At 30.8% G+C, this 22,746-nt stretch overlaps 4 protein-coding genes and 1 long non-coding RNA gene across 7 annotated transcripts; 1 reads left to right on the forward strand and 4 right to left on the reverse strand.

Moving 5' to 3' along the window:
- The first annotated feature begins 1,180 nt into the window (after nt 1–1,180).
- LOC105786468 (protein SODIUM POTASSIUM ROOT DEFECTIVE 3) lies at nt 1,181–3,446 on the forward strand. The gene is made up of 3 exons (XM_012612921.2): nt 1,181–1,871; nt 2,878–2,953; nt 3,145–3,446. Exons 1-3 carry the CDS (start codon nt 1,479–1,481, stop codon nt 3,294–3,296), a joined length of 621 nt encoding a protein of 206 aa, XP_012468375.1. The 5' UTR covers nt 1,181–1,478; the 3' UTR covers nt 3,297–3,446.
- An 814-nt stretch (nt 3,447–4,260) lies between these two features.
- LOC105786463 (uncharacterized) lies at nt 4,261–8,202 on the reverse strand. 2 transcript variants are annotated; one of them, XM_012612916.2, is made up of 5 exons: nt 7,797–8,202; nt 7,172–7,260; nt 5,277–7,070; nt 5,050–5,194; nt 4,261–4,972 (listed from the first exon to the last, which is right to left on the reverse strand). In XM_012612916.2, exons 1-5 carry the CDS (start codon nt 7,882–7,884, stop codon nt 4,389–4,391), a joined length of 2,700 nt encoding a protein of 899 aa, XP_012468370.1. In that variant the 5' UTR covers nt 7,885–8,202; the 3' UTR covers nt 4,261–4,388. The 2 variants fall into 2 exon arrangements, with proteins under 2 accessions (XP_012468370.1, XP_052476603.1); XM_052620643.1 differs by having other exon boundaries at nt 7,172–7,277; nt 7,797–8,201.
- Nucleotides 8,203–10,480: 2,278 nt separating this feature from the next.
- On the reverse strand, nt 10,481–12,275 carry LOC128039792 (uncharacterized). The gene is made up of 3 exons (XR_008194440.1): nt 12,155–12,275; nt 11,649–11,724; nt 10,481–10,692 (listed from the first exon to the last, which is right to left on the reverse strand). It is a non-coding gene; the product is annotated as an uncharacterized LOC128039792 (long non-coding RNA).
- A 5,988-nt stretch (nt 12,276–18,263) lies between these two features.
- On the reverse strand, nt 18,264–20,553 carry LOC105786464 (pentatricopeptide repeat-containing protein At5g42450, mitochondrial). The gene has a single exon (XM_012612918.2). It carries the CDS (start codon nt 20,473–20,475, stop codon nt 18,919–18,921), a length of 1,557 nt encoding a protein of 518 aa, XP_012468372.1. The 5' UTR covers nt 20,476–20,553; the 3' UTR covers nt 18,264–18,918.
- Nucleotides 20,554–21,198: 645 nt separating this feature from the next.
- On the reverse strand, nt 21,199–22,729 carry LOC105786465 (uncharacterized). Of its 2 annotated transcripts, none has more exons than XM_012612919.2 (2): nt 22,661–22,729; nt 21,199–21,870 (listed from the first exon to the last, which is right to left on the reverse strand). In XM_012612919.2, the coding sequence occupies exons 1-2, from the start codon at nt 22,685–22,687 to the stop codon at nt 21,235–21,237; spliced, it is 663 nt and encodes a 220-aa protein (XP_012468373.1). In that variant the 5' UTR covers nt 22,688–22,729; the 3' UTR covers nt 21,199–21,234. The 2 variants fall into 2 exon arrangements, with proteins under 2 accessions (XP_012468373.1, XP_052476618.1); XM_052620658.1 differs by having other exon boundaries at nt 21,199–21,753; nt 22,661–22,723.
- Between the last annotated feature and the right edge of the window lie 17 nt (nt 22,730–22,746).

Here is a 22,746-nt window from a genome sequence, read left to right on the forward strand (position 1 = left end):
ATGAATAATTTTCAGCATTGTATCAAAAAGAACAGATATGATCAAAATTTTTAATGAAATTGTTCAAAAACAAAATAAAGTCTTTAATTGAATAAATAATTCCGAATCCAAATCATATGTTAAACTCGAATCTCAATATTTAATTAATTGTTTTATTTATAAACAATGATCTTCTTAGTATAAACCTTAATAATAAAAATAGGAAGGTGGGTGGTGATAAATTAACCGTTGGAGTGTCTGATATGGTGTGAAGAGGGCATCCCCCACCTGACCGACGCACCAAACAGTTATGTCTTCAATCGAAAACGCTGAAACTTTTTATGTTTTATTTAACTCAGCCCATGCATTGTTCCATATGTATATGTCTCGTGATCCATCGCTTTGCTGTCCCCAATACTCTTTTTTTTGTCATTATTAATTATATCTCTAATTAATTATTCTATCATTATCGCTGATTGAGTATTAGCTCGATTGATGTAGATATTGCTGTCAATATAGAAGGATGTGAATTCGAGTGCGCTGAAGCGTATTATCCTCTTTTTTAAGGGTTAAGAAGGGACTACATGTAATTTTAGATATTATATAAAAAAACAGATATAATAAGAACCTATAATGATATTAATGTTCAAACTATCATTATCATAATCATAATCATTCCCATGTGTTCTTTTGAGTTTATATGTATTCGTGTTTATAATTTATTATATATATTCACAAATACACTTCAATTATAATCACAAGTTTTGAAATTATTAATTAATTCCAACAACTATATTTTGTTTTTAAATGTAATTTAAAAAATAAAAATAGTTAACACAAAAAGATTTTGAAATTAGTTCAACACATCAAAATTTTATAGTAAATACTAATAGATGTTGGTATACTGGTAAAACACATTATACATTCGGGTTCAAATAGATGATATTATTTGGATGGATAGTCATAACCCTCCTCCCAAAAGAGTAATCTCTATGGACCGTAAAACAAACATCGATTTAAGGCTGAAATGTCACATTTTGATATTGATACGTATCAATGATGATTTAATTACGAAATTAATCTTTCGAGAAATCAGCCTCTCTAGTTTAAATTGTCAAAATTTGACCATCTTATGAAAATCGAAAAATGAGTTCTATTAGGTTATATTGTTAAACATTATCATTTCCTGAAAATCCACAATTCAACAATTTATTTACGAGAAATCAGCAGTCCATGTTCATGTCTTACCAATAACTAGACTAACTTGAGGACTAAATTCCAATAAATTAAAATAGAGGGACTAACTTATCAATTTGTATAAAGTAAAAGAATGGAATTCATAATTTAGACATTCTCCCCTCTCTCTCTCTTGCAATAAATCAAGAACTTGAAGCATGAAAAACCAACTGTTCTTTAGGAAATTGCTCTGTTTTTCTCTTCCATCACATATTCTCTAAGCCATTAGTTATCCTTCATTGTTACCCAAACAAAAAAGAAAAATGAAAGGAATGAATATATTGTGTGCATCCCAAGCTTCAACAGCCATATGTTTAAGCATAGACCAAGTCTCAGCCACCGCCGGTGGCCAAAACCCCACCACCGTCGCCTCCAAAAGATTCACCAAAACCCTGCCTTGCACCGCTCACCCGCCGCCGATCAATCCTTTGCCTTATCATTTGCTTAAGAACCATGACAAATGGTGTTCAAATAATACAGTTTCAGTTTCAGCTAATGATTTCAAGAAGAAGAAGAGCTCATTGAAGGCAATGGATATTTTTACAAGGAAAAGCATTTCTTCTGACATTAAAGATGCTGCTGCAGATGCGGGTAATAACAAGATTCTGTCTATAAAACAAGATCAACCCATTGTTTCAAAACCCTCTGCACACCAGGTTTCCCGCCTCTCTTCCATTTTACATTTAGTTCGGATCGCTTCATTTTGGGTTTATGTTGTTTTTTTTTGGTTAAAGATAATTTCGAGGGTAAAGTAGCATGGAGTCCGGAGGTGCTGGTAGTGGGTTTGGATCGGGTCTAAGTATAATAGTAATATGTTTTATGTTTGTCTAAGTTTGGATCGGCCTAAAAGTTTAAAATTTTATTTAAAAATTATCCATATTTGTAAAATATTAACTTAAGTCTATTTGAGACTCGTCCATGTTAATTTTTTAAAATTTTAAAAAATATTATATTATAACATTTAATAATTTTATATATTTTTTATTTATTAATTTTTTTATTTTAATGTTTACATTAGATTAGTATTATATACTTAATATAGGTTTGCTTTTTTAATGTATTCTAAATTACATAATATATAAAAAAATTTATAATATAAAGTATTATAAACTTAAAATAGATTGGGTCGGGCTTGAAACAAGCCAAATTTTTTTGCCCAAATTCATTTTTCGAGATTAATAGTTTTACCCAAACTCTTTTAGATTTTGAGTGGATCTTGAGGCCTGAGAGAATTAGATTGCATTTTCCTTTCTCTACTTAAAAGAATAGACAAATTAGACATTAAAGATTAATCTGATCCTTTTGTTAAAAATTATATTTATTTTTACTGTTAAAAACTGGTCTTTATAAGTCAACATGATATATACATAGCACATCACATCTATTTTTAATAGTACAAATGAATAAAAATTTTCACAGGAAGGATCAATTTACTTTTTGATCGACCTATAGAAACTAATGTCTTTATTATTTTAGATGGGTTATCTCATCGATTTAAATCTTTGACAATTTTTAATTAATTTAATTTAATTTTAATTTTAATTATTTTAGATTCAAATTATAGATCGAATGGATAATCAAATCAATTATATTAAATTCAAATTCAAATTAATTGAAATAACTTTCCTTTTTTATTTGTTTTAAAAAAAAATTTGGTTTCAGGTTGTGGTTCTAAAGGTGTCATTACACTGCAAAGGTTGTGAAGGAAAAGTGAGGAAACATTTGTCCAAAATGAAAGGTATGTATGATTTACTTCACTTCATAGCTATGCAATAAACTTTAATTAATTAAATTTACATTTTAAGTATAAAAATTAGAACAATTAAATTCTTAAAATTAAAAATAAAATATAATAAATTGAAAATTATTTTAATATTTTTGTGTTTGGTTTTCATAATCTGGGTACCTTTGTTTTAATGATTTGATTAGGTGTGACATCCTTTAACATAGATTTTGAAGCAAAGAAGGTGACAATTGTTGGAGAGGTGACACCATTACAAGTCTTGGCTAGTGTTTCAAAGGTTAAGTCTGCTCAATTTTGGACATCTGACATTTCTGCTGCTCCTACAACCAAGAATTGATGTCAAGATTAGCAATGTTATTCCTTTTTACTACTTTGAACAAGAAAATCCAATGAGATTTTAGTTTGTACATTGAATTTGGCATTGTTACTTCAATATTTTTTAGGAGTATCGAGAGTTAAATTGTATTTTACATTGATTAAGTCTTAATTTGATTGGTATGGGACACTATTGTCAATGCAGGAGAACGTGGGTTCAAGTGCGCTGAAACACATTATCCTCCTATTTATGGGTTGAGAAGGGATTATGGGTAATTCTAGGCATTGTGTCAAAAAGAGCAGATACATAGAGATTATTTTTTAAAAAATACACATGGCATAACTAGAGACCAATTTTTAGCAATAAAAATAGATTAAATTTTTAATAAAATGACCAATTTACTTTTTAATATAACGTACATAGACTAATTTGTTTATTTTTTGACTAGAAGAAGCAAAATGCAATTTGATTCCTAATACAAGGGTTTCCATGGTACTTTTACCTTATAACTAAAATTATGTTTAAATATGTATTAAACATAAATATCGAATATAATCTAGATATCATAGGACTCTACGGGTAAAAGTATCATGAATGTCTTTGTACTAGAGTTCGATTACATTTGTCCCTTTTATTAAAAAATGGACAATTTAATCTCTATACATTATATTAATGAGTATGCCATGTGTACCTCAAGGTGATATATAGAGAGTAGTTTTTAACAGTAAAACTGATCAAATTTTAACAAAATGACCAGTTTGCTCTTTAATCTAACATACATAGAATAATTTAACTATTTTTTAGTAAAAGAGCAAAATACAATTTAACTCCTAATATAAGGAATGACTTTCGGCATTTTGTTGGTACATGTTTCATTATTCTTAGAAGTTTCATAGTGGGAAAATAAGAAAATCTTTGTGCCACATTATCATATGAATCAAAACCTGGAAAAAGGATTCAAGTACTAAATTGAAAAATTACCAAATTTATGGACCAAATGAAATTAGATATTGATACCTTCTTGATAATTCTTGCTGGTGTAAAGATTTAGAACTTATTTATACATTCATAAAATGATAATATTTCAATCATTTCTGTATAAAGCTCAACTTTCTAAACCCAAACTACTACCTCACCTACTAGTTCATCAACCAACAATCTCTCGATTTCCTTACCGATTACATCAATATCGTCCCTCAAGTTCGACCATTCACATACCTCGGTATCCATGTCCGGTTTCTTGTTTTCACTTACCAGTGATTTGTGCAAGCTATCTTCGAGCTCTAGTATGTTCCACTTCGGAATAATTTTTCTTACAGGCCTCTTTATCCATGGGAATTGATCTATATATTGTTGATAGATCTCGAGTAGCTTCGAATTGATCCTATCGAACATCAGCCTTCTTTCGGCCCTTGACCAAGAATTCAGATTATGGTATTTTTTCTCAAGTTCTTCGAATACTGTTGGATTCACCGGACATTCTGGAGAATGCCATGTTGCTAAGAAGGTATCGAGGTCGGCTCCATTGATTCCGGAATCAACCAAGACATCGACTATGTATACGGACTCCAAATTCTTTTCAGCCGTTGCAAACTGAATAGATACTCGATCACCATCATCGTCGCTTGAAAGAAGCATTGTTCCTTCTTCATATGCCTCAGTTTCGAGTTTTAATAGTTGCAGTTGCATACGAAGGCCTAATAAAACACACGTAAAAGATAGGATCACAAGTAAACACGAGATAGACACGGAATGAACAAGAGTTGTGAATTACCATGGAGGTCAGCACTAATGCTTTCAAAGCATTCAGAACCGGATGATAAATCATCGGTGAAAGGAGCTTCAATGACTGAAATCGGACTCGGCTGATCTCCCTCCTTAGAGCCTGCTCGAGATCCTAGTTCTGATACAGATGGTTCCTGCAATTATTTAACCGAGTATTAGAATGTGTGTATTTGGAAACATACAAACTAAAACATCATTCGAATGAAAAATGAATACCTTGGGCTCCAAGTTACATACATCACCGCTAGAAACATCGGCATTCACTGAAGGAGGAGCAGATAATTCCGTGTCCGAAGGCTTTTTCAGATCATTAACTTCCAATGTGTTCTCAAGAACAGAACTGGAATCCATGGCAGTGCTAGCAGATTCTCCGGACGATTGATGTGGGGTGATAACAAAATCCGGTGAAGTGTCGCTATTTTCCTTGATACTACTGGAACTACTACTCGAAAATCGAGATTTATTACCACGGGATCGTTGGTTACTGGTAACCAACGAAGCTTCCCATGGATTAAAATTGCCTTTTACTGCTTTTGGGATCACATACTTGTCTCTACGTAGACTTCCATGTCGAGTACCTATTCTAGGACTTCCAAAGTCGGTAGAAGAAGCCGGAACAGATCGTGATCTTGAAAGATTACCGAGACATCCATCTTTCCAACCGTCCCTACTGCTAATCCCTAAAGGTTCGCTCCACACTGCTGGCCGAGAACAACCACCGATCTCACTGCATCCTTCTCCAACAACCGGGCTACTCGAATTAGCTGAGCTCGTTTCCCTATCAGAGATAGCAAGCATTTCACCGAGTGTACTACCCCGACTAACCATTTGCACCTCTTGAGACCCGTGTGTTAATTTCCACCTCTCAGATAATCGCTTCTTAGCCTCTCTACTAACCGATGATGCACTAGAACGGGATGATAGCCTCCTATGTCGTTTATCCCTGTAGGACGTTGTTACATCGGAATCGTTTGTAGATTCAGAACAGGATACATCACATGAACTCTCATCCCCTGCATATCCCCGAAACTTAGAAGTTGAAATTTTCATTGAGCCATTGTTAAAGCTATTTTTTATTTGCCGAGTAATCTCCTTCGCCATTTCCCTCGATTCCCTAGAATTATGCCTTGAAAACCCGATATCTTGTTGAACCTTTTTCTTGTGCCATATTTCTGTCTCCCTACTCTCGATACCTGAAATTTCAAGGTGTTCGATGCCTTCAGATGGAAAATGATGAGAAGAACAAGGTGATGAAGCGGTTCTAGTAGAATTCCGTGATTTCCCGAGATTTGGTTTCAATACAACAATTCTTGTCGGTAGAATAGTTGGCACGTTTTTTTCGTCTAATTGAAACATAGGCAACTCAGGACGATTAGGAGCTGCGTATTTCCCATACAAGTGATGACCTTGAGGAGATTTACTACGGTGCTTCGATTGACCATCGTCATTGTTTAGAGTGCGTGATGACTTCAAGACCGATATTCGACCACAATGAGACTGCGATGACACACCTTGCAGATCATGCAAATGCTTAGCAAATAACGAATCCGGTTGCTCGAGGAATTTCAACAAAAGATCCGTGTTGGAATTTAACACCTCGAGTGTATCATCAAATTCCTCAGAATCCCGAAGCTTTTCATCGGTCGAAAAACGTTTAGCCTCCATAAACTTCTGTTGAATAAAAGCAACCTCAGCATCAGATAGCTTCAAGTTTACAGTCCCCAACGAAGAATAACCACCGCCGCTCCTCTCCATTTTCGATACTTCGAAAACATCTTTAAACTCCGGTTCCTCCTTCGAGTTTCTCCTAGAAGATCGCCGGCCATTAAATCCGGCACCCTCAGCTCGTTTTTGTTCAGGTGGTAATCCATCAAGCCCCATCAATCTAGCTATAACGCTCGAAGATCGTCTTCGAGATTCAATTTCTTTCGACATTTCTCGTGCTAACAACTTCTTCATCGGGATCCCACTTGATTGTTTTGAAGATCTCAAACCCAACTCAAACATTAACTATAAAAAAACATGAACATAATTGGCATTCACATGATTATTCAATAGTATCTAAAGCTAAAATGAGTATTAATTCTAATCATATAGTAAAAAATCATCACCTGATCTTGGTCTTTATTATTACTAATGGAGGAAACAGAATCAGATGTCAAATTTGGAAATTTTCTCTGTTTTTGAACCTGTTTGTTTCCTGAGAAAGAAAAATTCCTATAAAAGTGTTAGGATAAGCTGTTCCATGAGTAAAGAAAAGGTTAAGGCTTTAAAACTATTTTAGAAGCTAAGCTTTTAAAATCCCTGAAATCATATAGTAAAAAATGCATGCTAGATAGAGAAGTGATTAAAAAAAATTAAGATCAATTTTTGAGGATAAGTGTGAGCAAAAAAATATATTTAGCATTATTGAAAGCTTTAACATTTAACTGGTGAGAAACTAAAGAAGAAAAAACAAGAACAAATGCGGGAAAATGTTGTGTTTGGTAACTAAGAAAATGCAGGAAAGTAAGATTAAGAACCAGAAAATTTTTGGACTTCCTAAATTCACCAGAATAAAAGAGAAAAAAAAATGGAATCTTGATATAATAAAGGAACCAAAAATTCAAAAAAGAAAAAGAAGAAGAAAAAAACTTTCTTTTGCCTCGGATTCCCCAAAACCAAGCAAAAATATCACTTCAAAAATAAATTTAAAAAATTAAAAAAATTAAAAAAAGAGAAAAGAGAAAAGCGAACCTCTTGTTGAAGAAAGTTGAAAATGAGTGAAGTTTAGATCATCAGAGAAGCTCGAAATCTTAGGCCTTCGATGCCCAAATGGCTCCATTTTTCACTCATTTAACTCTAAACCCAAAAAAAAAAAAAAACCCAGAAATCTAGAACGGAAATTTAGAGGGAAAATCACGAATTTTGAAAGAAAGTAGAAGAAAATTTTGATTATTTTTTTAAAAAATGGTAAGTGGAAAGAAATGTTAGCAGAGCGGTGAAAACGGAGAGCGTGAGAACGGCGGCAATAAAGATGGGTCCGTTGAAGAAAGTTGAAAGCTTTTTTTTTCTCTTTTGAACATTCAAATGCTGAAAGAGAAACACAGAGAGAGAGAGAGAGAGAGAGAGAGAGAGGGGTTAAGGCACAGTGGGGGTGACCCTGCGCGGGCAAGTGGAGATCCCCATGCTCTTGTCTTGTCCCTACCTTAACTAATTTGTCTACGTGTCTTTTTTTCTCTTTAATGGATAATTATTTTCTACCTTAATTAAAATAATAATAATAATATAATTTTAAGTCTGAATTTTATAATTAGGTCTATTTTCGTATCTGTATTTTATAGTTTATTTTGTCTTTGAACTTGAAAATTAGACCAATTTTGATATCTAAATTTAGATTCTATCAAGATTTGATGATGTTGCTGATTTAGAATTAATTGATATTATAGTTTTAACAAAGGGTTAAATCAATTTGACTCGAAAACTTATTGAAATTGGTAAAAATAAAAAATCAAGACAGAAATCGATAGTTGATCAGGTTGAACTAATTTAATAAAATTTTGTATTTTAAAATATATAGATTTATGAATTTTCAATACTTATTTAATTAGTGTTGGTTTGACGATTGAACCGGTCAAACTGATTGAATCGAGAACCGATAATTTGACCTATTCAATTATTGGTCCGATTATTAAAACATTGAATGTGACACTATCGGATTATATCGTATCATCATCTAAGGTAAAAAAAAATTGATTGTTAAAATTATAAAAATTGTGCTTTTATAATAGTGCCCAAAAAAAATTTGTCATTATGTAGAGGGATCGATTCATTTATTAATTTTAGTTGCTCAAAAGTACTTTTGACTCGAATTCATTTAAGTTTTTTTATACCAGAAAATTAAATTTAAAATTATTTTTAAAGTTCTTTTGGGAGTTAAATTTTCATTTTATTTTCCAACATAAATTATTTATGGTATAATATGAAATTTTCATTTTTATTTTTAACTATTATTTTATCAAAATATTTTCTTTTATTAATCTCATTATAAGTTTTGACCATATCTGCTCCTTTTTTAATACAATGTCTAAAACTACTCATAGTCCCTCCCCAACCCATGAATAGGAGGATAATGCATTTCAGTACACTCGAACTCACGTTCTCCTGCATTGATAACAATGCCCATGCCAATCGAATTAAAACTTAATCGAAGAAATTTTATAATTTTTAGGTATATTTATTAATTTCTTTATTTGCTTTTGCTTCAGAGGTTTAACAACATTTGAGATAAGAAAAAAAGTGGGAAATGGCTGTAACATTTGATAATTAATCATTATAATTTAATTGCAACTAACTAATTTAATAATAGATTAATTTATAGTGAATGAGATATGCATTAGGTAAAACAAGAATTTTAAGGCAAAATAATTTTTTAAATCAATCAAGCCCAAACAATGACAATTTTTAAAATTAAAAAAATACTATTTACCAACATGATTAGAGGCTTAATTATCACTCCAAATCACCTTATTTGCAAGTAAACATGACTTTAGGCAATATTATTAATGTAAATTAATTGATTTGAAAACAAGTTTGTGATTTCTTGCAAGCCAGATTAAATGTCAAGGGTTAATAATTAATGTTTGGGTTAGTATTCGGTATATTTGGTTTATTTCATAAGCAGTCTTGAAAAATTGTTACGTGTTTATTTTTAATATTTATTTTTTAAATATTTTACTATACCCGTATAGAACACTCATCAACTCATTAACCCCACTTGTGTGATTTAAAAGCTTCACGGATAGTGATGTTTTAGTAACACTTTTTAATTATATATATTAATACATGTTCTTTTTGACCCATAGCTCTTTCCCAAGCACTCGAACCCATATATTCCTATATTGACAACAATGTCTATTCTAATTGAACTAAGATTCAATCAGTTATTTTAATTGACATTTAAACCTTTATACGTTTTAATTTATTTTTATATAAAAATATTGTTCCAATTAAGTTTTTTTTATTGATTTAATTGTGGGTTTTGACCTTAAATATTAGTTTTGTGTAACACCCCCTAATCCCAAACCGCCACCGGAAGAGGGTTACGAGGCATTACCGGACATATCAAATAATTTACAAACAATTCTTAAATAAATAACCAACATATTAAAAAAATCATAAATTTATATAAATTCTTACTAATTGATTTCATTCATTTTTTTTATTTTATTTTAATTTCGATGACATTTACGCTTATTTTTACATACAACCCCCTGCAAAATTTCAAACATAACCAACCCAATTCAAGTATTTCAACCAAGGCATTTATATACTTAAATCTTATTTGACATATTAACATAACAACTTATTTAATAAAAAATCCTATTATCATTTCTAATTAACACATAAAAACTAATCAAGCCATTTCAATTCGATACCGATGCCATAAAGGACTTCTACCAATTTACTAATATAATCATCAAAATACATAATATCTTACTTTACAACAAAACTATATAACATACTAAAATAACTATTATAATTCTTATGTACATGTCACTTTCTCTTACAAGAAAGAAAACATCACCAAAATCTTTATGTCGGAGTCGGGATTGTCCTGGATGCTGAACCGAGACTCTAACCCCTTTTCAACCTGCGCACGGAAACAACCGTACGCTGAGTATTGTATACTCAGTGGTATTACCATAATTCAAATTATAATGACAGTAAAGAATTATAATTACCAAGCATGTAATTACTCGATTTCTTAAATATCAATTAATTCATAAACTTTCATTATTTAACAATAACAATACAATTTTTAGCTATTCTTCAATCTCAATCACATATCACAAGTAGCAATTTCAATCACTACATAAAAATTAATTTCATGCCTTTCATTTTCAATATCAATTTCAATTTGCTAATTTTAAATTTTCTCATACTCAATACCACAATCGATCAAATTCATTTGATTGTTCTCATTTCAATTATTCACCCTATTAACAATCTGGACTTTGACGGATACACGGATTCCAACCCAAACACACCAATACGGCACATTGTGCCTAAAACGGTACATAGTACCTGATCAGTATACGACACATAAGTGCCTAAAACGACACACGAGGTGCCTGATACGACACATAAAGTGCCTGATCGGCAAAGCCGATAAATCCCGTACTCTTCCAAATCCTATGGCATGCCAACTATATCCGACTTAGCCCTACTATTTCCAATTCAATATCACTTTTCCACTTTCTAATCAATTAACAATTTAATACCAATACATATTTCAAATAATCACGTATAATCATATTTCAATTCAATTCAAACCACTTTTCAATTTCAAATTTTCACACATATTCATAAATTAATTCACTTTATTTAATTCATATTTTAAATTCATTTTTCAATCAAATTCAAATCACTAATACTTTTTAATCAATATACATTTCAAATACTCACGTATTTCCATCATTCAATTCAATTTGATTTAATTCAAATCACTATTATCATTCCAATTGCTTACCTAATTTTACTTACCATGCATTTTAATTAAAATATAATAATTAATAATAAATAAATTTGAATTATAGTAATACAAACCGGAATTCTCTTCGGATTTAATCCTCGACGATCTTTTCTTTTCCTTTTTGGGCCGATGCTTCAGGCTCGATATTAGCTACGAACAATTAAAATAATTTCACAATCATTAGCACAAAATAATTTAATTGCTGAAATTTTTATCTAACTTTTACTTTAATTCTAACTAAATTTATCTACTTTTTCAAATTTAATTCATACTCTATTTCTATTCAAATTTGATCTAAACTCAAATTTAACTACCAAATTTTCAGCATATTTCACTAATTTCGAATTTCCCTCAATTTAATCCCTAAAATACAAAATTTATAGTTTAGTTTACAATTCAATCCTTTATTCAACTCCAAATAAAATTTCTATCAAATAAATCCTCAATTCCATCATTTATTCAACATAAACCCTACTAAAAAAATCTATTAACTTTCAAATTTTCAACTTAAATCCAAGAGTATTTCACTCTAGGATTCCAAAACATCAAATTTATGAGAAAACGACTTGATTTAGCTTACCTATTAACTTTCAAGCTTCAAAATCTCAATTTTCCCCCCTTTTTTTCTTTCCCTTTTTCTTCCCCTGTTTTCGTCTCTTTCTCTGTTTCTTTTCTGTTCTTCTTCTCTTTTCTATTCTTTTATTTCATTTGTTTTCTTTTACTTTTTGTTATAATAATATAATAATTAATAATTAATATAAATATTTTTTACCACACATGTCATATTCATAACCATACATTTGTCTTAATCTTATTTATTTCATAATATAATAATAATAATAATAATTTAATAATATATTTTAACACATAAAAATCTTAAATTTTTATGCTTATGCCGCCTCAATCTCTAAATGTGGCTTAATTGCCTATTTGGTCCCTATTATTTTCTTTTAATTTATTTTAATCTATAATTAAACTTTCGCTTCTATTGTAATTTAATCTTTTTACTAATTACTCTTAATTAAGCTAAATTCACCTATCTAAAATCTAACTAAACACACAACTAGTTTAATAAATATTTCTAATAATTATTTTCGAACTCAATTTATTAAGACGGAGGCCCGATATTATACTTTTCCGATGCCCGTAAATTTTTGGGTAATTACATTTTGAGCTAATGTGTATAATTTTTTTTTGGTTAATTCATATATATTTAAAAAGCTAACCACATTATATTCAAGTGTTCTTTCTCGAGACATTTACAATTGACTCACTAACCGTTGACGGGAGCAAATCATTATACTCACACATCACAAATAGGGTTGCCCTTATGGACGGGCGAATTTTAGGCAGCAGACAGAGCCTTAGCTTCCCTAAAAATGGAAAATTTGTTATGCAACTCATTGAGAAATGTTTAGTTTATTAATTAATATATTGTCAAATAACATTTTGGCTCCAAAAACAAGGAAAAAAATTTATGCTAAAAATTTTCAAAAATAATATAATAAATTAATATATAATAAAATTATATTTTTATCTTTAAAAAATTTTAATTTAATTACTACCCTTCTAAAAAAAATTCTAAATTCGCCATTACTCTTAAGATTCAAACCCACGACCTGAGTTTTTGTGGTACCAAGAGTTAAAATTCACATTAAATGAAAGTTGACATTTAACGCAAAGCTGATAACTAGATTTACGAAAATACCTTACTGGAATCACGAGAGAAACCATCAACCTTTCCTTGATGGACCAATTTTAAATTATAAATTTTTAAAGGATTAAAATGTAATTTTATCATTATAATTTACTTACAATTTCTAAAGAGAATAAACTAAAATTTCTCCAGTTTTTAGGTCTGATGAATTGAAATGTGATGATTTTAATATTTTATCCATATATAATCAAAAGAATCTTTCTTTTCTTGAGAAAATTGACTTCTCAACCTTGGGAATGACGCACATTTGTTGACATTTGGTGTGGTATGAACTTTTCATTTTTACATTCTCATAAGACTGAATTTTGGGGTTTTTTCATCACTAGGATGATTTTTTTTAAAATTTTTAGAATTAAAATTATATTAATAATTTTTGTAAATGTTGAGGACTAAAATTTATTAAATTATTTAGAATTCGAATTAAAATGATGAATTTTATAAATAGTAAATGCTACATTCGTTGAATTATTTACGGTTAAGATCAGAGCGATAGAATGTGTAAAAATTAAAGGGCTAAATTTGTTATTAGACTAACAAAAAAAAGCCCCACGTAGCTTACCGTCACTCATCTAATGGCAACTAATGGGAGAGTGACTAAAATATTTCATTTCGAAAAGTTTAATGACTAAATCGGAAAAAATGAATAATTAAGTGACCATTTTTATAGTTTACACTAAAAAATTATTTTAATGTTGCGCCTGTTAGTGAAACAATATGGAATGTTTTTTTATCATTTTTTGGGGGTCAAAATATAAATTTACCATTACTAATTTAAAATTTTATAAATTATAAATAATTTAAATGAAAAAATTTTCATTTCAGGAAGATCAAGTACCCTGCCAGCCCCTAGCTCTGCCACTGTATATAAAGATAAAAAAAAATTTAATAATATTTTAGACAATGAAGATGGTGACTTGTGCCAAACAAAGTTTATGGGAATCTTTTAATTTTGAGTACTAATACACTAATAGTAAGTGCTAGTTTATAGCTTTTCTTTTGAAAAGTGGGTAGAGATGTAATTTTCGAAAAGTTTAGTTTAAAACTGGTTAAAATATATCGTTAGTTTCTGTATTTTAATAAAATTAATGATTTTTTTACTTAAAATGATTCGTTTTAAATGACTTGTTTTATTGTTAAGAATAACAAAAAAATTATTTGAATTTAATTATGAAAATACATAAATAAAACATTAATAGGTAGTGGACCGGACCGGACCGGACCGGACCGGCTAGTGGCTAGGTAGCTTGGGGATACGTAGGGGAAATCTTTGGGGTTATGTTGTGTCTTGGTGGGTTCAGAAATTGACTCAAGCCTTTGAAGATTTATGTGTTTTGGGGATAAGACATTGTCAATGGGATTTGTGTCTTTAATAGTAGTAATGTACTAAGGACAAAAAGAAGGACCAAATTTCTATACATAATATATGTATATACCCAAATTCAAAATATAGACACACCATTCAATTAGGCAATCAAGTTGGGATAAATTCATTTTTTATAATTATTATTATTTTTGGATAATTTTGGATTTAGTTTGTGTAAGTTTAAATTCATGTTTTTTTAATGATTGAATCAAGTTGATTCGGTTAGGTTTTTAAGTTTGAGTAATATTGACGTATCTAATGTATTCTGTTATGTCTATATTAATTTTCATCATAATTGTGTTTAAAATATTATATATTGAGTATCGAAATACGTATATAAATTTTATGAGATTTTATTCACAGATATACGGTAAAAGTACTATGGAAGTCTTTGTGTTAGGAGTTGGGTTGCATTTTGCCCCTCTTCTAGATTAAAAAATAAACGGATTCGTCAGCCATATTAATTTTTAACAGTAAAAATGGATGAAATTTAGATTAATCTATTGAAAAGATTTGATGATTTAGGTTTTGACATAAACTATATTGATAATCAAGGTTGATCAATTTGCATGATTTTCGGATCAGAAGAAACCCTTTTAAGGCATGTCAAAACCCAATCAAATCAGCTTCAACAATTATTAATTTCAAGATTGTAATTGAAGCAATGCTACAAAATAATATTAATATTAATGATAGAAAAATAAATAAAAACCTCATTTCTCTTTACTTTGATATTTAAAAATATTATAAACCCTATCGATGAGGTCTTGATACAGCTGGCAAAAATTTTTGGAGCTTCGAACATTAAAGGTCTGGATTCGAGTTTCATCATCCATAATTTCGATCTATGGGTTTTGTTCAGTTCTTTCTAAATTTATTCCGAATAATGATGAATTTAACAATATTAGATGCCTGTCGGTCGAGCCTTGGCTCAACTTGCATCGATATTGTTACTAGTGCAGGAAGATATGAGTTTGAATGCGCTGAAGTACATTATCCTCCTATTTAAAGTTCGGGAAGGGACTATGGGTAGTTCTATGTATTGTATAAAAAAAACAGATATGATAAGAGCTTATAATAGGATTAATGTTAAAATAAAAACAATATTGAACTCCAACATGTTTTCAGCAAAAATTATAAAATAACAATAATATTTTCATCTTTTTGGTATATTTTCATCAAGGCATGATTAGCTGAGAAAAACCTTTATTTTAGTGTAAAAAGAAAGAAAGAAAGAAAGAGCTAAAGCAAAAAAGAACACCATAACCAGAAAAAATTATTGTTGTCCCCAAGCCATATAATAAAGGGTTTTTTTTTTTTTTTGTAATAAAAGGCAGCTAAATTACACTCTTTTTTGCCCTTTTCCTTTTCTCAGTCCATCACAATGATTTTTCTTTCCTTCTAGAAACACTTTTGATTTATTAAGGGATCCAAAGGTTGATTTTTTGGATTAATTTATTATTTGGTACGTAAATTTCATTTTAATCAATTAAGTATCTAAATTTGACTTTAATGTTTAATTTAGTACTTGAGTTTTTTTTTTTATGTTTGTTTCAATTAAGTAGCTCTGTTTTTTTACTAAAGCACACATGCTAAACATTCTTTGGTTCACATGATGTTGTTCGGTCTAAGCATCAAATTAAACATTGAAGATAAACTTAGATACCAAATTTAACATTAACCCTTTTTATTTCATTGGTAGAAACTAAAGGTGTCTACGGGCCAGGCCTAGCCTAAAAAATGGGTATAACATTTTGCCCAAGCTCGGCCCGGATAAAAATGCTAAAACAAAGGCTCGGCTCGGCCCAGCCATATTAAAAAAAACTCTTCATACTTAAGATAAATGCAACTTAACAAGCAAATGTCTTTAAAATAATCACATAATAGTGAAAAAAAAAACAAGAAAATAGTAACAAAACAGTAAATATAAAAAGTAATTTTTTTTTGTATATTTGGGCCGGGTCAAGCTCGGGCAAAAAACCTTACTTGAGGCCTGACCTGTTTTAAACGAGTCTTATTTTTGTCCAAACTCATTTTTCAAGCTTATACATTTACTCAAATCGTCTTACTTTTCGAGCAAACTTAGATGCTTGGCCATGGACAGGTGTAGTAAAAACATATAAATCAAAGAAGGTTTTGGTTTAAGAGCCCCCACCACTCACAAAACAACAAAGTTCCCATGAATTCTAATGTATGATTTTTTTTTCCCAATATTTTGTTGTCTGTGTTGTATTTTGTTTTGTTTATTTACTGTCTTGTAATGATCATAATGTGCATATGTCTTTTCTTCCTGCCAAGGTGAATTTGGTTATTTGTTTGATTATGTTATAGCTTCATTGATAGCCATGGAAATGATCTAAGAGAAGCTTCAACAATTTTGCTTGTTAAAGATGGGGAAAAGAAGGAAAAATTAAAGATAAAGGTAAAGATAAAGATAAAAGAGAAAGGGTTTGACTGAAGAGCATTGGATTTGGAAGGGTAATCAAGTAATAATTAACAATAATTAAGGCTTTTGAATACCTATAATTGTCTACTAACCTTTTACAAAGACAAAATTAGCTTAATCAAGAAGACAAATGCCACACATTCATTGGCCTATCAGACTTGACAGTAAAACCCTAATCTTTGATTATATCAACTTAGCCTTACAACACTTGAAAAGTAGTCAAATTATGCATAATGACAAATTTAGCTATTAATATTTACATTTTATCATCAACTTCTCGGAAAGAGTTGAATTATTGTTTTTTAACGGAAATACTAACTAAAATGCTAAAATTTTAAACATGACAATCCGCGTATATTTTGTACTATTTTTTTTATAATTTTTAAATTATTTATTGACATGACATATAAGATAAATAGTTTCATGTCATCATGGAATACACGTGGAACGTCTCGTCAACATCGTTAAAAAAAATTAATGTGTTACTCAATATTTTCATTAAGAACAGTGATTTGGCTCGTTAATTAATCAAATTTAGGTCCAAAAATAAAGAACTAAATGGGCTAAATTTATTATTATACCAGATATTATATTCAATTTAATTAATTTGTTTACATGAAACTTGGCTTTTTTTTGGTTGAAATTGGAGACTGGCCTAACAAGCTGAAGAAAAATAGACCAGTCTTTGAAGGCATAAGCTACGAATGGAAAGTTGTGGATATAAGACAATGATACACAAGTCAAATACAAACCAAAAAACAGTATGTTCTGTCCCAATCATTAATTTTTACTGTGTTGTGGCATTGCATGATTGACTTTCCATCTTATTTTAAGTTACTTTGTCACTTTCAATTGTTGTTTTCTTGGTTTTAAAGCATTCTGCCCTTTTCTTTATATAGATTCAGCATTGGAATTTAAGATTTTTTAAAAAAGGGAATGGAAGTAGGCAAAGTTTAGATTATTGTGTGGTTCAATGTCGTGTTCGTGTTAGTTATTCAACATTATGGGTTAAAAAAACAACACCCAAAACCATTAAAGTCATGTAGGACCATGCTAGACCTATTTACGAATCGAGTATGGCCTATTGAGTAGGCTGGTAGACACTTGCATAGGCCTAGCTCAAACTAGAAGGGAATTGAATAATCTGGGTTAAGAGTGGGTGATTCTGATATCGAATAAAATTAACCCTGAATTTGAATAGCATAAATAACAACAAAAAATGAGCAAGGAGAGGAAAGATTTATACATGACAGGGTCAGTTTCAGAAATTTGTCGTATGATCAGATAAGTCTGTCATGTCACAGATCTTTGTCTCAAAAGCAAAAGAACAGATGCAAATGCTTCTGTATAAGACCCGCTAATAGTACCATCATGTGCAACTGCTTTAGCACTTGCTCTGTAAACACTTCACACACTTGTACGTAGGTGTTTGTGTGTGTATGTATGTATGCTTGTAGCTGGGAACGAGCAAAGGAAAGCTTAATAGAACAAGGCAGATGAACTGAAGTATGAATACTGAATCCACCTTGCACACCATGGAAATAGCAAAAAAATTTATCTTCAAACTGAAGTTAGTTTCGTTTTCTAATACATTGGTGCTGTCAGGTTTGTTGTTCACTACAGTAATATTTCTTCTTCGAGACTGCCTGCAGGGGCTATCGAATGTTTGTTTTGATGTTAGCAGCAACACCGAATTCGAAACCGAATTACCAAAGGTTCAAATAATTTAGTACTTGATCTCATATCCTGCTGAATCTCCCAAGTCTAGTTTATCCCATCGATCGTTCTCGATATATGTTCATGTCCAAATGGCACCAATTAGATGGAAAACTCCATTAAAATGCTTACAGCTTCACAGTCCAATGAATGCTGTATACAAATCTTCAAGACTCTATAGATATCATCTATCTGGCAATGTTTGCAATCCTTGTTGAGGAAAACATGAACTTCGTTTCTTATTTCGATCCAACTACAACCCGGAATTCTCTTCATTTGTTTCTCTTTTATCTCTTTCCTCACCGTTGATGCAATTTCCCATCTGCCCGCGGCAGCATACGCGTTAGACAGCATTATATATGACGAAACATCCTCCGGGTCCAATGCCATGATTTTTCTTGCTGCAAATTCCCCGAGTTTCAGATTCGAGTGAATCTGACAGCCACCGAGTAGTGCTTTCCAAAAACCAATACCTGGTTCAAAAGGCAACCGTTGAATAAACTCTTCAGCTTCTTTGAACCGCCCAGACCGAGCAAGCATATCCACCATACAACCATAATGCTCTGGTTTAAGCAAGTTAGGTTCTTTATGTCTTACCTTATTGAAATATGAATAGCCCTCAGTAACAAGACCGGCATGACTGCAAGCCCATAACATACCAAGAATTGTAACATCATTAGGCTTTAAACCACTTACAATCATTCGTTCGAATAACTCGATAGCTTCGATTCCTCTTCCGTTTTGAGCATAACCACATACTAAAGCATTCCAAGAAACAACATTCCGTCCTCGAAGTTTATCGAAAACCAAGAGACTATCTTCCATGTTTCCACATTTAGCATAAAAACTAATAAGAGCATTGCCAATAAACACATTAAGCTTATCACCCAAACACTTAAAAACATAACCATGCAAGCTTCTGCCTTTACCAATAGCACCTATATTAGCAGCTGCTATAATAACACAGGAGAAAGTAGATTCATTAGGCATTACCCTTTCTCTTAACATCTCAATGAAAATATTTACAGCTTCTTCATTATAACCAGTTTGACTAAACCCAGAAATCATAGCATTCCAAGTCACAACATTTCTCTCAGGCATTTCTTCAAACAACCATAAAGCATCCTCAAAACTCTTATTTTTTATGTACCCAGATATCAAAGTTGTATAAGACACAACATTTGGTTGATGGGTATCTTCAAAAACCTTTCTTGCTTCCTCTATTGTACTTAACTTTGAATAAAGATCTAAACTTGCACTACCCACAAAAACATTAGAATTTAGACCACTTTTGATTGTACAGCCATGAAGTTGTTTGCCAATGTTGAGGTCTTTTAACAAAGTGGAAGAGTGAATCACAGTCCCAAACGTGAATTCAGTGGGTCTAATATTGTTGAAAAGCATCCTGGTAAACAAATATATGGCTTCTTTATGAAGGTGTTGCTTAGAGAAGGTTCCTATTATGGAAGTGGCTGATACTACATCTAAGTCAGACATTTCGTCGAATAACTTGCAAGCATCCGCAAACGAGGTTGATGAAAAGCAAAAGTAGGTATTGGCGACCTTTGGGACGATAAATAGAGGGTTATGAGCTTCATTGTTGAATATGGTTGCAGCAGCGGCTCCAGAGAATCTATAATTTGGATTCAATCGAAACATGGAGTGGGTTTTCTATGTGTAATTTTTTATAGCGAAATCAAGGCCCGTCTAAAAGGGTAGTCAACTAAAGGGAAATATAAAAACTACTTGTTTGCTTGAAAAAAAAAATATTTTTATCATTTATCTTCAAAAGTTATAAAATTGTTACTCAATTGTTTCTGAATTATTCGAAATTTCTCATATAAATCATTGAGCCGTTAAAATCGTTCTTACATGACTCTTTATGTTTGCATCAATTGCATCAATCAAAAACTCTTATTTCTCTTTTCTGTTATAGTTCAGCTTTTTTTTTTAATAAATAAAATAACTTTAGTAGTCATGAATTGACTAATCAAAATCCAGACAATTTTTTAAATTGACTTAGATCTAAGATATGTTCTTTTTTCTCATCAATGGGTACTGAACTATCCTACTGATTGTCTAATCGTTACTTGGAACTCACTAATCGAATCTTTTTAAAAAATAACCACCAAATGACTTAAACAAAAAGGGTAAACTACATTAATAGTCATCCAACGATGATTTTTTTAGTCACTCATCTATAAAAAAATTATAAAATAATCACTCAATTATTAGCAATTTTCTTTTTTTATCACTCAACTATTCAACTTTATCTTTTTTAGTCACCCAACTATCTTGGGTTTTTAGATATTTCCTTCGGTAATAAAAATGACAAAATTAAATAATTAAGTGATATTTTATAATTTTTCATAGTCACATAAATAATTTAATAAATCATAGACAATTTTTTAGATAAACTTAATAAATAAACCAAAAACCACACCATTCATAAATTGTTCGCCAAAAACTACCATCATTTACATCACTAGACTTCTTATAGTTCAATGTTTGGGAATTAGAGATTTCATTAACAACAAGATTAAACGGCAATGGCGGAGGGTTTCGCCAATTAGGAAGGTGACCCATAATCATAAGCGTCTCCAACAATGGCGGAGTATCAATAACAGCTTCAAATAACCTCCCTTTCACCAGCAACGGCCTTCCTTCATTAAGGGCATCAATTACATTTCCGATAGAATAACATTTTCTGACGGGAATCCGACAACCGGAATTTTCAACCAATGAAGCTTTCAACGTTTTCCGATGAGTACAATCATCCGCCGTCAATGAAACGTCGTCGGAAGAATTGGTTTCGGCTGAAAAGTTGGATGATGGTAACAGTTTGTTGAGTAATTTCTTCAATTTGGAGATTTCCACCATTGATTGCTTCAATTGCTGTTTAGCTTCGTCTCTTTCATGGCAGGCTTGAAATAATAGCTGATATAATACATTGGTTAGTTCTTGGTGTATCCCAATTTCACCTATAACTTCATCTCTTATTGATTGTACTTCATTGTTGTAGTACATTTGCTTTGATTTTAGTTCAAACAAGGCCTAAAAATAGTTGAAATTTATGTTAGGATATAACCCAATTGCTCCATTCGATTCGATTTTATTATCAATTAAAAGTTGAATTAAAATAAAATTGAATATACAAAATCGAGTCAAATTTGAATTGAATTGATTCATTGATTTTTATTTAAATTAAAGAAAAATAAATAATAAAAATCGAATTAAATTTAATTAAATTCAATTAAACTCAACTTTTAACACTATGATTTGAATCGATTTTTATTTTATTAATATTTTTTGGCACTATTAATAAACATTGATAAATAACCTGCAAAACAACTATTAGATTCCTAGTGTATGGCTTGGATTATGAAGATAGATACATAATAGTTCATTTCTCATAATTACAAGAAGAAGCTATTTCATCACTTGAGAACTTAATTAAGAAAATATAAGCTAGGTTTTGCATATAGAAATAAATGGGTTTTTTTTTTAAAGTCATAAAATTATTTGCAATAATAATAATATTTAGTCATAAACCGTCGATTGAGTCTTAAATCTATTGGTATAGTCATTATTGTCAATACAGGAAGACGTGGGTTCGAATGCGCTGAAGCGTATTATACTCCTATTTATGGATTGAGGAGGGGGCTATGAGTAGTTCTAGACATTGTGCTAAAAAAGCAGATACGACCAGAATTTAGGATGAAATTGTAAAAAAAAAAAAAGCCATAAACCAGTATTCCAAGGATAAGGGAAATTACTAAACTCAATATTTAAAACATTAAAAATTGAAAGAAAAAAGAGAGAATAGTTTAGAAGTATGACTAACCTTGTAATCATTCGACAATGGAGACATAACTCAGCTATTTCTCAGTTTATAAGTACCCTAAGAAGAACCTATTTTAGCATAAAAAA

The sequence above is a fragment of the Gossypium raimondii genome, chromosome 1, assembly GCF_025698545.1.
Source record: "Gossypium raimondii isolate GPD5lz chromosome 1, ASM2569854v1, whole genome shotgun sequence".
Taxonomy (NCBI): Eukaryota; Viridiplantae; Streptophyta; class Magnoliopsida; order Malvales; family Malvaceae; genus Gossypium; species Gossypium raimondii.